The sequence below is a fragment of the Coregonus clupeaformis genome, chromosome 16 (assembly GCF_020615455.1).
Source record: "Coregonus clupeaformis isolate EN_2021a chromosome 16, ASM2061545v1, whole genome shotgun sequence".
Lineage (NCBI taxonomy): Eukaryota > Metazoa > Chordata > Actinopteri > Salmoniformes > Salmonidae > Coregonus > Coregonus clupeaformis.
Window position 1 is genome coordinate 482582 of NC_059207.1, and position 12846 is coordinate 495427.

Genomic DNA, 12846 nt, shown 5'->3' on the forward strand with positions numbered 1-12846 from the left:
ATTAGGAGTGGTAATAATAACAGTATCTGACCTATAGCTGATGCTATTAGGAGTGGTAATAATAACAGTATCTGACCTATAGCTGATGCTATTAGGAGTGGTAATAATAACAGTATCTGACCTATAGCTGATGCTATTAGGAGTGGTAATAATAACAGTATCTGACCTATAGCTGATGCTATTAGGAGTGGTAATAATAACAGTATCTGACCTATAGCTGATGCTATTAGGAGTGGTAATAATAACAGTATCTGACCTATAGCTGATGCTATTAGGAGTGGTAATAATAACAGTATCTGACCTATAGCTGATGCTATTAGGAGTGGTAATAATAACAGTATCTGACCTATAGCTGATGCTATTAGGAGTGGTAATAATAACAGTATCTGACCTATAGCTGATGCTATTAGGAGTGGTAATAATAACAGTATCTGACCTATAGCTGATGCTATTAGGAGTGGTAATAATAACAGTATCTGACCTATAGCTGATGCTATTAGGAGTGGTAATAATAACAGTATCTGACCTATAGCTGATGCTATTAGGAGTGGTAATAATAACAGTATCTGACCTATAGCTGATGCTATTAGGAGTGGTAATAATAACAGTATCTGACCTATAGCTGATGCTATTAGGAGTGGTAATAATAACAGTATCTGACCTATAGCTGATGCTATTAGGAGTGGTAATAATAACAGTATCTGACCTATAGCTGATGCTATTAGGAGTGGTAATAATAACAGTATCTGACCTATAGCTGATGCTATTAGGAGTGGTAATAATAACAGTATCTGACCTGCTAGCTGCTCCTGTAGCTGCAGCTCCACTATGGCCCTCTGTTTCACCTCACACAGCAGCTAGAAGAGAACACACACACACACATTAATATACTAAACACACACACACACACACACACACACACACACTAAATTATACTAAACACACACACATAAAAATATACTAATCACACACACACATTAATATACTAATCACACACACACACACATTAATATACTAAACACACACACACTAAATTATACTAAACACACACACACAAAAATATACTACACACACACACACACACACACATTAATATACTAAACACACACACATTCATTTACTAAATACACACACACACACATTCATTTACTAAACACACACACACACACATTAATATACTACACACACGTTAATATACTAAACACACACACACACACACTCATTTACTAAACACACACACATTAATTTACTAAACACACACGCACACATTAATATACTAAACACACACACACACACACACTCATTTACTAAACACACACACATTAATTTACTAAACACACACACACACACATTAATTTACTAAACACACACACACACACATTAATTTACTAAACACACACACACACATTAATATCCTAAACACATACACACACACACACAAACATTAATATCCTAAACACACACACATTAATATCCTAAACACATACACACACACACAAACATTAATATCCTAAACACACACACACAAACATTAATATCCTAAACATACACACACACAAACATTAATATCCTAAACACACACACACACAAACATTAATATCCTAAACACACACAAACATTAATATCCTAAATACACACACACACACAAATATCCTAAACACACACACACATTAATATCCTAAACACACACACACACACACACACACACATTAATATCCTAAATACACACACACAAACATTAATATCCTAAACACACACACACAAACATTAATATCCTAAACACACACACACACAAACATTAATATCCTAAACACACACACACAAACATTAATATCCTAAACACACACAAACATTAATATCCTAAACACACCCACACACTTGCTAGCTCACCATGTTTCCAGATGCAGGGACTTTTGCCCTCATCCTCTCCTCCTCCTCCACCTCCCCCTCTCCTCCTCCTCCTCCTCCTCTTCTTCTCTCCGGCCGGTATTCCACCTGAAGCCAGCGACAGTCTGATGGTGTTGTCACGGTTACCATATCACCACTCACACTGAACACACTGGGAGAGAGAGACATTACACACACACAGCCATAGCAAACACACCAACTACACCTCATGTCTGTCACTCACTTACGCAGACTGACACACTTCCACACACCACCCACCTGCTGTCCTGTGTGTGTGGCTCCAGCACCAGCAGTGCGTCTCCATCCTTCAAGGCCAGCTCCCTCAGAGTCCTCTGCATGTCTCCAGGAGGGAACACCCTCCACCCGCTGGCCCCGCCTCCCTTTCCTCCTCCCTCTCCTCCCCTCTTCTCCTGACACAGGAGGCTCTCCTGTGGCTCCCCTAACGCCTCCCTCACCTCTCCTAGAGTCACCCTCCCAGCGAACCCCCTCGACTGCTTCGTCAGCCCCGAGCCTCCTTCCTCTCCCTCGCCTCCCCCCTCCTCATCCCCTCCCTCCCCCTCCTCTTCTCCCAGAGAGGGGCGAACCACGGTCAGCAGCACTGGTTCCCACTCGGCTCCTGTTTGGACAGTCGCTCCACAAACCTGAGGAAACAAAGGGGATATGGTATGACCCGACAGCCATTTTGGTTCTAGGAGGTCCAGTAGCAGTGTGTACAATGGTGGATTGTGTTGATTCGATTGTGTCTCCTCACCTCTCTGCCGTTCCACACAAACAGATCAGCGCCGGTCAAGATGCCAGCACTGTAAAGAGACACCTCGTCATCTGAAACACACACGCACTAAAGTTCAGTATCAACTCTCACAGAATGGATGTCACAGAATGTTGCAAAAGTGTGTGTGTGTCACCTGTGAGAGTGTTGTAGAGATGTAGGCCAGCTGGTAGACTTTTGGCCACAGTCAGAGCCATATCCCCCTCCCAGAGATCCTGCATCTGAACACACACACTGATTTGAGCTTTTTGCAAAGTGCCATGGCGTCATTAAGGAAGTGAGTTAATGAGTCGGAGTGATGATGTCACCTGGTAGATGGTCATTCGCAGGTCTCCTACGTTCCTGCGGCGGTCGAAGGTGAGGTTGGTGGCCTCTTTCTGCTCTATGCTGATTGGTTTAAGAGCTCCGTTCTCCAACCTATAGCGCGGCGCCAGGTGGAGACGCAGCTCAACACTGTTATTGCTGGCCTCAAACTCCTCCCTATAGCAGAGTACACACACACACATAAACGGATAGCCAGAAAACATCAGCAAAACATAGCAAAATAAAGTGTCTGTGTGTGTGTACGCGAGTACCGTCTCTGTTGTAGTCTTCTGTTCTCCTCTTCAGCCATCTCCAAGAGGTGAGGGGGAACCTTATACCCAGGATTCCTCAGGGCTGCCAGGGGGAAAAGCTCATTTGAAAGACTGTGTGCATTTTCACTTCTCTCCTTCACGATCTCTCTCCTTCTTTCCCACTAGCATTAAGTTTGGATGTGGCTCTCCTTTTCTTGCGCTCACTCAGTCTCTCCCTCCCTTTCCTTCTGACTCCTCTCTCCCACACACAAACACACACGTACCTTCAGCAGGCCTGTGTAGCAGTGTTTTCCTATAGAACAGCATGTAGGCGCTCTCTTTTCCCTGGTACATTTTCTCTATGTCTCTCTCATGGATAGACGTCACTGTAGAGTCATTCAGATCAAACCAGTGGCTGCCCTGTGGAGAGACAAATAAAGAGATGGATGGATGAATGAATGGAGAGACAAAGAGAAAAGAGATGAAAATATAACCAATTGCAGCATTAACATAGCAAACATACCATCATTATTTAATTGTAAAAGCCATCATTAAAGCTCTAACTAGTGTTACCTGTGGTTCTAGTGCTGTCTTCGATTCTGTCTCCAGTCCTGATTCTGGTTGGGGGTTGGCTGTGTTGTTTTGGACTGGGTCTGAGGTAGGGGTAGAGCTAGTGCCAGGGGTTTGGTGGGCTGGGCTCGGGGGCTGAGTCACCGGGCTAGGGGGGTTGGCTTTCAGAACCACCTGAGTGCCGTTATTGACCAACACAAACACATCACTGTGGTTCTCGAGGAACTACAGAGAGAGAGAGGAGGAGAGAGGGAGAGGGGGATGAGTGGAAGGAGAAAATATAAAAAGATTTAGAGGAGATAAAGGTCAGTGTTTATGTGACATTGTGGAGCTCTTGGGGATGCCCATCAGTCATGTCCTACCTTGCCTATGGGGCCGTGGAGTTTCCTGTACTTCTTGCTCCAGGAAGAGCCGATCTTGTCCATCAGTCTCTGGCCCAGCTGGTCCAGCAGCACGCTCCTGCTCTCCTCCTACAGGCCAAGAGGGGAACAACACCACATTAAGTTCAGATACAGTCACTGGACCTACTGATGATGTTGCCCATGGTGCTCTTGTTCCATTGGATTGAACCAGCATGCTTTGCTTTACCTGGGCTATTATGGAGGAGAGTACAGATAGAGGGTCGTCTTTCTCGGGCTCAGGACACACTCTCACTTCCTCCTTCTTCTTCTGAACCTTGGGTTTGGAATCCTCCTCCTGATACAAACGCACACACGTAAATACAAAGACACACTTGGCTATTAGCATATTTAGTGACATAAGCCTCGATTGTCCGATATGCAATTATTCTTCTCTCCTCCTCCCTCCCCCTCTCTCTCACCGGCGGATCCCACAAGCCGAGGTGGTCCATGTCTTTGATGTAGACGTGGTAATGGCCGCCATAGCAGCCTCCCTTATGGATGATGACAGAGAAGAGTTCATAGGAGTACTGCGAGTCCTCGCCTTCAGTCTGGGAGAGAGGGTGACATAGCATAGTCATTAGGGGTTATAATGCGACATAAATGTTAATAAATGGTTTTACATTGTTTTAACTAAGTAATTTAGAGTACATAAGTGGTAGTAAGGCAATGCAGATAAATGTGGGTGGAGGTTGTCCATTACCTGTTCACAGAACGGCCTGAGGTTGATGGCGAGAGGGAAGGTGTAGCGACCAGTCTCCTTGTAACGCTCGCACTTGGCAAAGTCAAAGTTAAACCTCAACAGAGACACTGTCAGGAAGGGAGGGAGCTTCCTCAGCTTGGCAGACTACAGAGAGGGAGAGGGAGGGGGAGAGAGAGAGAGAGCGAAGGAGAGGGAGGGAGAGAGGGAGCATGGGAGGGAGAGTTCTGGAATCAGTACCAATTCTAGAATAAACAAATGCAATTTCAATCTTGGCCAATACTCCTACTAACCTTAGCAGCAGTGACTAGCTGGTCACACTGGCCACAGCGGTAGAGGTTACTGCCTTCAAACATCTCCTCTTCCACAAACATGTCCCAGAGCGCCCCCTCCAGGCCACACACACCACGTACACACACTGTCAGGTCCAGGAAGTCCTCCTGAGAGGGAAAGTGAGAGAGGGAGAGAGCCAAGAGAAAGAGGAGAGAAGAGATAAATAAAAGAGAGAGAGAGAGAGTGTCAGCAACACAAAGATACACACAGGTACAGATAAACACTCAAACACATGTACCTGTCTCTGGCTGACGTTGCCACACACTTTGCAGACTATGCTGTTAACAGTGGTGCCATGGTAGAGGCGGTGGATGAACGCACTACCGCTGGTGTCCACCAGGGAGTGCTCTAGGGCACTGAACAGAATCCTGTTCAACTCCTGCACGTCATGTTGCCTGCTCTCCTACGGGAGAGAGATGAGAGTGGTAAGCAAAATGATGTAGGAGAAAGCGATGTAGCATTATATAAAGCAAGCCTCATTCTCTAGTTTAGTCCCTACGTCACACACACCGCCATTCATACACACACTCGTACACACGCTCGTGTACACACACACACTACCTCACTGTTGTTCCATCCGAAGCTGTCAGTGAGATCAGCAGTAGAGGCACTCTGTTGGTCCACCAAGAGTAGACGAGCAAACAGCCTCTGGAGCTCCAATGGAATGACCCTGACCTGGGGAGAGAGAGTGTTAATGTACTATGCACACACACATCAATACAAATAAAGGCATGTATTCCACAGTGAGGAATACACACACACACACTCTCCCATGGTTGGTTCCTTACCTTGGCCTCTGGTTTGTCTTTGTCCTCCAGGCAGCCCAATTCCTCTGGACCCAGACTGAACAGTTCCTCTACACACACACACACACACACACACATTAGGTATTGCAAATACAGTATGAACCAAAGACAGAACACCAAGTGACCTGACCTCTCACCTCTGAACTCCGGGGTGAAGAGCAGGGTCTGGAGCAGGGAGTTGAGGTAGCACGTCCCTCCCTGGTTTTTTATCCCGCTGAGATTCACTCTTCCCCGGGGTGGAGGTGGGTCCCATTCCCCCTTCACAACTCTACCTCCGGAGGGAGCCGGAGAAAATCCCTCCTCCTCTTCCTCGAAAAGACTCCCAAACATGCCTGGGCTTGTGTCTGTGCTCTATTTCTATGTCCCGTGAAACGCACCTTCTGGGGACTGAATTTAGTTTCTAATTGTGTTCACCGTCGCGCAGCAAGCTAACTAATAACTCCTCTTGCTATCTCATCTTGGTCTTGCCTAGCTCTCTGTTGATAGTAGTGGGACTGACTCTGAAATAAGACGACTTTACAGGGGTAAACATAGCTATGAATAGATAACTATGGTGTTCCCGTATTGCGCTCGAGTTATAGTAATTATTGTAGCAGTTAACTAACAAGCTATACAATCATTGCCCTTGCAGCACGAAGTAATTTAGTGTGAACTGAGTTTACAACAACTCAATTCGGACCAGCGACAGGCGGCTATCTGACCCGCTAGCTATCAAACAACACTTGTTTCAGCGTTCCTGATGCAAATAAAGCTTTAACAACAGAAATCCCCTGATGTCTTTTGGTAAATTTATACTCGAAGCCAAACTCTGTCTACATTCCTCTGTTTTAAATAAGCGAAAACACGAAAAAACGTAAATAAAAACCCCATTGATGAACAGTGCGCAGCCATGATTCTCTTAAGCCAAAGGTTAGAGTGGTGCATTGTGGTAGTTGTAGTGGTGTTTTAAAATCACAGGTTGGCACCTCGGCTAAAAAAACTACATGTCCAGCAAGTCTTCTCTTCGATTTTGCAAGAGCATGAAGCCTGTAGTTTTTATAACATGGCTTGTCTGTCATCCAGTGGATGACACACACAGAACTGATACATCTGAACTGAAATGTGATGTATTTTCTGCTGGTATTCTTAAGGAAGGTTCATATGTGGCTACAAACCTGCTGTTATTTTAACCACCTTTTCAGTTTTTGTGTGAAAGCACTGACACTAGCCACACATTTTAAAGGGATACTTCAGGATTTTGGCAATTAAGCCCTTTATCTACTTCCCCGGGGTCAGATGAACTCAGGTATAGCATTTTTGTCTCTGTGTTAAGAATTCCCTGTGGTGACTGTTAGCACCTCACAACTCTGAGCAAACTCCCTTTCCATCCCCCACAACCAGAGCCTGAGAGTCTAGGGGGTACCATAAACCTGCCTCTCAAACTTTCTCTGACGTGTGTGACCTGTGCCTTGATAGGTTGCTAGGGAGGTTACTAGGGGGCAGGACATCTACCCATCCTCTTGACACTGCAGGTCACACAATACTTGCAGTCTCCCTCAAGCAGTGGCAGAGAGCAACATCTATCACTCATATCTCTGGACTTGTGGGATGGTGTGTGTGCCCAAAGTGAGTTGTGTAACATGTATATATTGTTCTTAATAGTTCGTTTTTGTTGTTGTTGCATTATGTATGCTGCCTCTGTATAGCTTGTAACCTGTAAACATGTTCAGGGATTAAATGCCATTTATACAGACCTTTATTACTGTGATTATGCTCTTGTGATATCGTATGTACAGTATATTCACTGCCTACTACCTTTCCCACTGCTCATCCCCATGTTAATCTTCCTCAGTGTGTTTAAAGTTCCTGTGTGTTAACTCTTGGGCTGCTTTATTTCCCTCTAACTGGGGCCGGTGTCAGTGAGTCACAAACCAATAAAATACCTAGAGCCGGGTCGCTCTCTTTCACTGTACATCCAGTATGAAGGAAGTTAGAGGTAGTTTTGCGAGCCAATGCTAACTAGCGTTAGCGCAATGACTGGAAGTCTATGGTATCTACTAGCATGCTAGCAGTTACCATAGACTACCAGTCATTGCGCTAACGCTGATTAGCAATTGTGCAAACACTAGTTAGTAACTTCCTTCAACTGCACGCAGAGACATAAAAATGGTATCCACGAGTTCATCTGACTCTGGGGAAGTAGATAAAGGGCTTCATTGCCAAAATCCTGAAGTATCCCTTTAAGGTTTCTGGAAGTTGGTTCTAGTGGTGAACAGCTTTTACAGAAAATGCAGATTGGGCAAAAGCTGTTCTACACACTGGAACTCTACAGTTTCCATTCACTGCTCCCCTAGTATGTGACCCTATAAAAATACAGATTTCATAAAATCCTTTGAAAACAATATTCTTACATAAGCGGTAGAATTTGCAGTAAGACACAAATAAAACCAGAGATAATTCAAACATACTGAATTTTTTACACATTTCTATTACATCAATCAATTATTTTCCCACAATGATAGGCAACAAATATGATTAATGTTAAAGTTCACTTATACACAAAAAATTGTACAGTATCTACACACTCTCTCTGCTAACGTGGCCCAGTACAACAACATAATGTAACATTCATTATTACATCAGTTGAGATTTCATTTTTTATGTTTTTCACTGTTGTCCCTGATTTGTAATGATATTGGGTCACATGTCAGTGTGTTTTCAGACGGAACACTTTGGAGAGAGGTGCTGTGGCGCTGGAGTAGATCAGATAGGACTCCTCTCCGGAAGTAAAGAATTCCCAGTCGCTGCATCCGATGGTGGGAAGCCGGTGAATGGGAACAAAACCCTCGTATCCCTGCCACCTGTGCACATCCATATCATGTTCAAGTTCAAGTTCACAACACAAATCGTGATAATGATGATTTTATAACATATCACCATAATGATAGTAAATTCACAATATATCACCCATTCAATTATAGCACCATGACCAATTCTAGTGTGTTTATGTGAATACCTGTAGATAATGCTGTTCAGAGAGTGAGACTCTCCGTCAAATGAGTTAGCAACGACCAGGTAACTCTCCTCTCCTACTGTGAAGAACTCCCAGTCAACAGCACTGAGGGGGGAGACAGACAGAGAAATGAGAGAGAGAAGGAAGGGAGAGGAGAGGTGGGGAAAATGTGCACCTGTACAAAGGTTAATGTGTACCTGTATGTGATTATGTCCTGAAAACGCAGGAACAGCTGAGAGCTCATGTCCAGCTCGTAGATGGTTGAGTTGATGGCATAGCGACTGGGGCCATTGCCATGGAGTCTGTGTCCATTGGCAACCACCAGGAAAACCCTGCTGCCGATCTGGAACATCTCCCAGTCTGTGGCACAGAAAGTCTGAGAGAGAGAGAGAGAGACAGACAGACAGAGAGAGAGAGACACAGAGAGAGAGAGACAGACAGAGAGAGAGAGAGACACAGAGAGAGAGAGAGAGAAAGAAAGAAAGCGAAAGAAAGAGAGACCATAGAATCATGCAGACATTGGAATTCCCTAGCAATCAAAACAGAGTCTTTTTGTGGTTTCAGTCTGCCAGTCAGTCAACTTCACCTCACATTTGGTTCCATTCAAATGTCTGATTCACTATCAGTTATCTGTCAAAGCTGGATCTAACATGCAAATTCTGCTCCACTACACATGCTCTATTTTTGTCATCTCTTAGTTCCGTGGTGTGGGTGGTTATGCTGTTTTAGGATTTCTGCCAATCTCCCCCCTCTCTCCCTTCCCCCTTGCCATCCTCCTCTTCCTTACTCTCCCTCTTCCTCTCCCTCTGTCTCTTCCTTCTACTTCACCTTCATCTCCCTCTCTCTCCCTCTCTCACCTTAATAGTCTGAAACAAGCGGAAACTTCCATCCACCCAGACATAGATGACCGAGTCAACGTGAGTGGTCAGTCCGTCGAACGCGTTCGCCACAGCCAGGAAGTGGTAGGGTCCGACCGTGAAGGCTTCCCAGTCGTAAGCCCCCGAGGTCCGCAGGGCTTGGTGAGGTTCAAACAACTGCGTGCCACGGTCCCACTTGTAGACCACACTGTCTATGGTGTGGTTAGTATTACCTAGAGGAAGGGAGCAGGTAGAGAGAGGAAGAGATCATTGCAACTCATATACTGTATATATATATATATATATATATATATATACTGAGTTATTAGTATTGCAGCTCATCACAGGAGGCTGCTGAGGGGAGGACGGCTCATAATAATGTCTGGAATGGAGTGAATGAAATGTGGAAACCATGTGTTTGATGAGTTTGATAACATTCCATTATTCCATTTCAGCCATTACTATGAACCTGTCCTCCCCAATTAAGGTGCCATCAACCTACTGTGCAACTCATGTACTGTAATTAAGTTGAATATACTTTTCTACAAGGTCTTTTCAGCATCACAAAGATTTGGCTGCAGTCAGGTTATAGCTTATTTGTGATTGGATGAAGCCAGTCCTTACCTGGTCCATGATTGGCTGTAGCCAGTTCCTACCTTGTCTGTGGTTGGCCACGGCGAGGTAGGTATGTCCTTGGATGCGGAAGGCCTCCCAGTCCCGTGCACAGTGTGTCTGCAGCGCCTGGTAATGAACAAATCTCTGTGTCTTTTTATTCCACCTGTAGATCACTGACAGTTCATCCTTCTCCACTGTCTCCTCCTTCCCTGTGCTCTCCCTGGAGTTAGACACCACCAGGAATATCTACAACAAGTTAAACCAACAAATTAACAAATACAATTGTATTTCAAGTGTATTTAAAGATCTCTAAGATGTCTTCCTATACCTTCTTCCCCATAGTAAAGTGTCTCCAGGAGAGAGCTCCATGTGTGCTGATCTTCTGGTAAAGGTGAAAGCCTCCGTCTCTCCAGAGGTAGACTGCAGAGCCCAGGGAGGGGGAGCGGTGGGCCATGGCTGCCATCAAACCCAGCCCTTGTACACTGAACACCTAGACATGACAGACAGACAGACAGACAGACAGACATAGAGTGATAGAGAGAGAGGTTGAAAACCAGTTTAATCTACAACTATGTCTTATTTTAAACAATAATGTATAATAATGTATTCATATTTATGTTTTTGTTTTATGTTTAAAAGGAATACCTCCATATCATACGTCTCTGAACTGGTGGAGAGGACCTGCTGCTCCAAGACATAGTCTAGTCTCTGGGACTCTGTAGAAGTGATAGAGAGGTCAGAGAGTGTGTGTTTGTGTGTGTGTGTGTGTGTGTGTGTGTGTGTGTGAGGAGGACCCACCTTGCAGCATGGGGACCCAGAGTGTACCATCACAGAGGTAGAGCGCTCTCCTGACGGGGTTGAACCACAACTGTCCTCTTACTGAACCGGAACAGGACGGCTCCAGCCCCACAGACACCCGTACCTCTGTCTCTGGAGGGTAGAGGGTGGGAGGGGAGCAGAGTGGATGGAGGGGCAGTAGAGGATAGAGGTACAGCGTGAGGCAGGACGGGAGAGAGAGAAAAGAGTCAGAGAAAAGAGTCCGATTTGTGAGAGAGATCAGGGGGCAGAGAAGATAGGAGAGAGACAGTATACCATATGAAGGCAGGGTGAGGTCACTCCTAGTCTCTTTGAGTGGTAGGTCCAGCAGCACCGCGGGCACAGACAGCTCTGCCAGCCTGGGGTTGGAGGACGGGCAGACACGAGCGGTGGCACCAGAGCCTGGCACCAGGACCAGCTGTCTGATCAGACCCTGGGAAGGAGGGAGGGAGGGACAGGGGGAGGACGGACGGAGAGGAAAGCTAGTTATTTGTAGAGTATTGGCATAACCCATTGTGTCCCTCTTATCAAGCCATCATGTAGCCATTACTACTAGTGTAATTCTAGTGTATATAGGTTCTAGAGAGAGGGTTGGAGTGTGTGTTGGTTCTTACTGAGAACAGGCCTTTCCATCTTCCTCGGCTGCCGATGTGGAATCTGGAACCCTGAACACTTAGGTCAGAGGGCAACGACTTGGAGTGAACCCTGCTGAACACACATGATAACATCATCATCATCATTACAGACATTTAATACAGACAGACAGACAGAGAAAAGGGATACAGAGAGAGAGAAGGAGAGCCGGAGAAAGCAACTCACAGTTCCAGGTGTGTGTTGCAGTCCACAGTGAGAGTAGCGTAGTGTCCGCTAAATGCTAACACCAACGTGTGCCAGTGATCATCAGCCAATTGGACGCCTCGGAACACCCAGCGCGCCATGACCCCCCCGCTGCGACCTCTGAACAGGAAGTGGAGACTGTCTCTGGAGAACCGCAGGCCAATCAGAAGCCGCCCCCGACCGTTGCTGTTCTCTCCATCTCTACTTCCCTTCCTCTTCTCTCCGTCCATTTCTCTTTCTCCATCTGTCTCTCCATCCCTCTCATCATCCCTCTCTCCTCGTTCTCCATCCTTCTCTTTGTACCCATCTCCATCTGTTCCTCCCTTCCTCTTTCCATTCCTTGCATGCTCTTCTTCCTTTTCCTCCACCACAGAAAATATGTACTCGTTTTTCTGAAAGACAGGATGAGACAGATCATCACACAGTGAGAAGAGGCAATAAAAACAAAATACACTGAACATTCCCCATGTCGTCGATGATGTCACTTCCTGTTGTAATGCTGCTGCAGGTGTTTCTAACCCCTGGCCCTTACCTTAGTGGCGACGAGGCTGACCTTCAGGGTGGTGACGATGGAGAACTCTCTGGGGAAGAGGTGACAGTTGACGAGGAGCTGGGAGGACGGGAAGTCCAGGGAGGTGTGAGGACGGGACAGACGGACACCTCTCACACCCCCAGACTGGATCAGATGCAC

General features: G+C 45.7%; 2 protein-coding genes across 2 annotated transcripts in view; both read right to left on the bottom strand.

The window, feature by feature from the left end:
* The window catches only part of usp40 (ubiquitin specific peptidase 40), a 52067-nt gene extending 45126 nt beyond the window's left edge, over positions 1–6941 (bottom strand). The window contains exons 1-18 of the mRNA XM_045225825.1: positions 6176–6941; positions 6021–6088; positions 5794–5907; positions 5471–5635; positions 5193–5339; positions 4903–5046; positions 4622–4750; positions 4390–4497; positions 4164–4271; positions 3805–4026; positions 3516–3651; positions 3253–3334; positions 2986–3157; positions 2814–2898; positions 2660–2730; positions 2167–2549; positions 1891–2059; positions 797–857 (exon numbers count right to left, since the gene is read on the bottom strand). Of these exons, the coding sequence (XP_045081760.1) occupies positions 797–857; positions 1891–2059; positions 2167–2549; positions 2660–2730; positions 2814–2898; positions 2986–3157; positions 3253–3334; positions 3516–3651; positions 3805–4026; positions 4164–4271; positions 4390–4497; positions 4622–4750; positions 4903–5046; positions 5193–5339; positions 5471–5635; positions 5794–5907; positions 6021–6088; positions 6176–6368 (2557 nt within the window). The 5' untranslated portion in view covers positions 6369–6941. The remainder of the gene's footprint in view (positions 1–796; positions 858–1890; positions 2060–2166; positions 2550–2659; positions 2731–2813; positions 2899–2985; positions 3158–3252; positions 3335–3515; positions 3652–3804; positions 4027–4163; positions 4272–4389; positions 4498–4621; positions 4751–4902; positions 5047–5192; positions 5340–5470; positions 5636–5793; positions 5908–6020; positions 6089–6175) is intronic.
* A 1590-nt stretch (positions 6942–8531) lies between these two features.
* On the bottom strand, positions 8532–12416 carry LOC121559436 (thrombospondin-type laminin G domain and EAR repeat-containing protein-like). Its single transcript, XM_041872662.1, has 11 exons — positions 12138–12416; positions 11933–12026; positions 11595–11751; positions 11301–11432; positions 11148–11218; positions 10831–10992; positions 10544–10748; positions 9888–10120; positions 9228–9406; positions 9034–9135; positions 8532–8878 (listed from the first exon to the last, which is right to left on the bottom strand). Exons 1-11 carry the CDS (start codon positions 12383–12385, stop codon positions 8725–8727), a joined length of 1737 nt encoding a protein of 578 aa, XP_041728596.1. The 5' UTR covers positions 12386–12416; the 3' UTR covers positions 8532–8724.
* Positions 12417–12846: the final 430 nt, after the last annotated feature.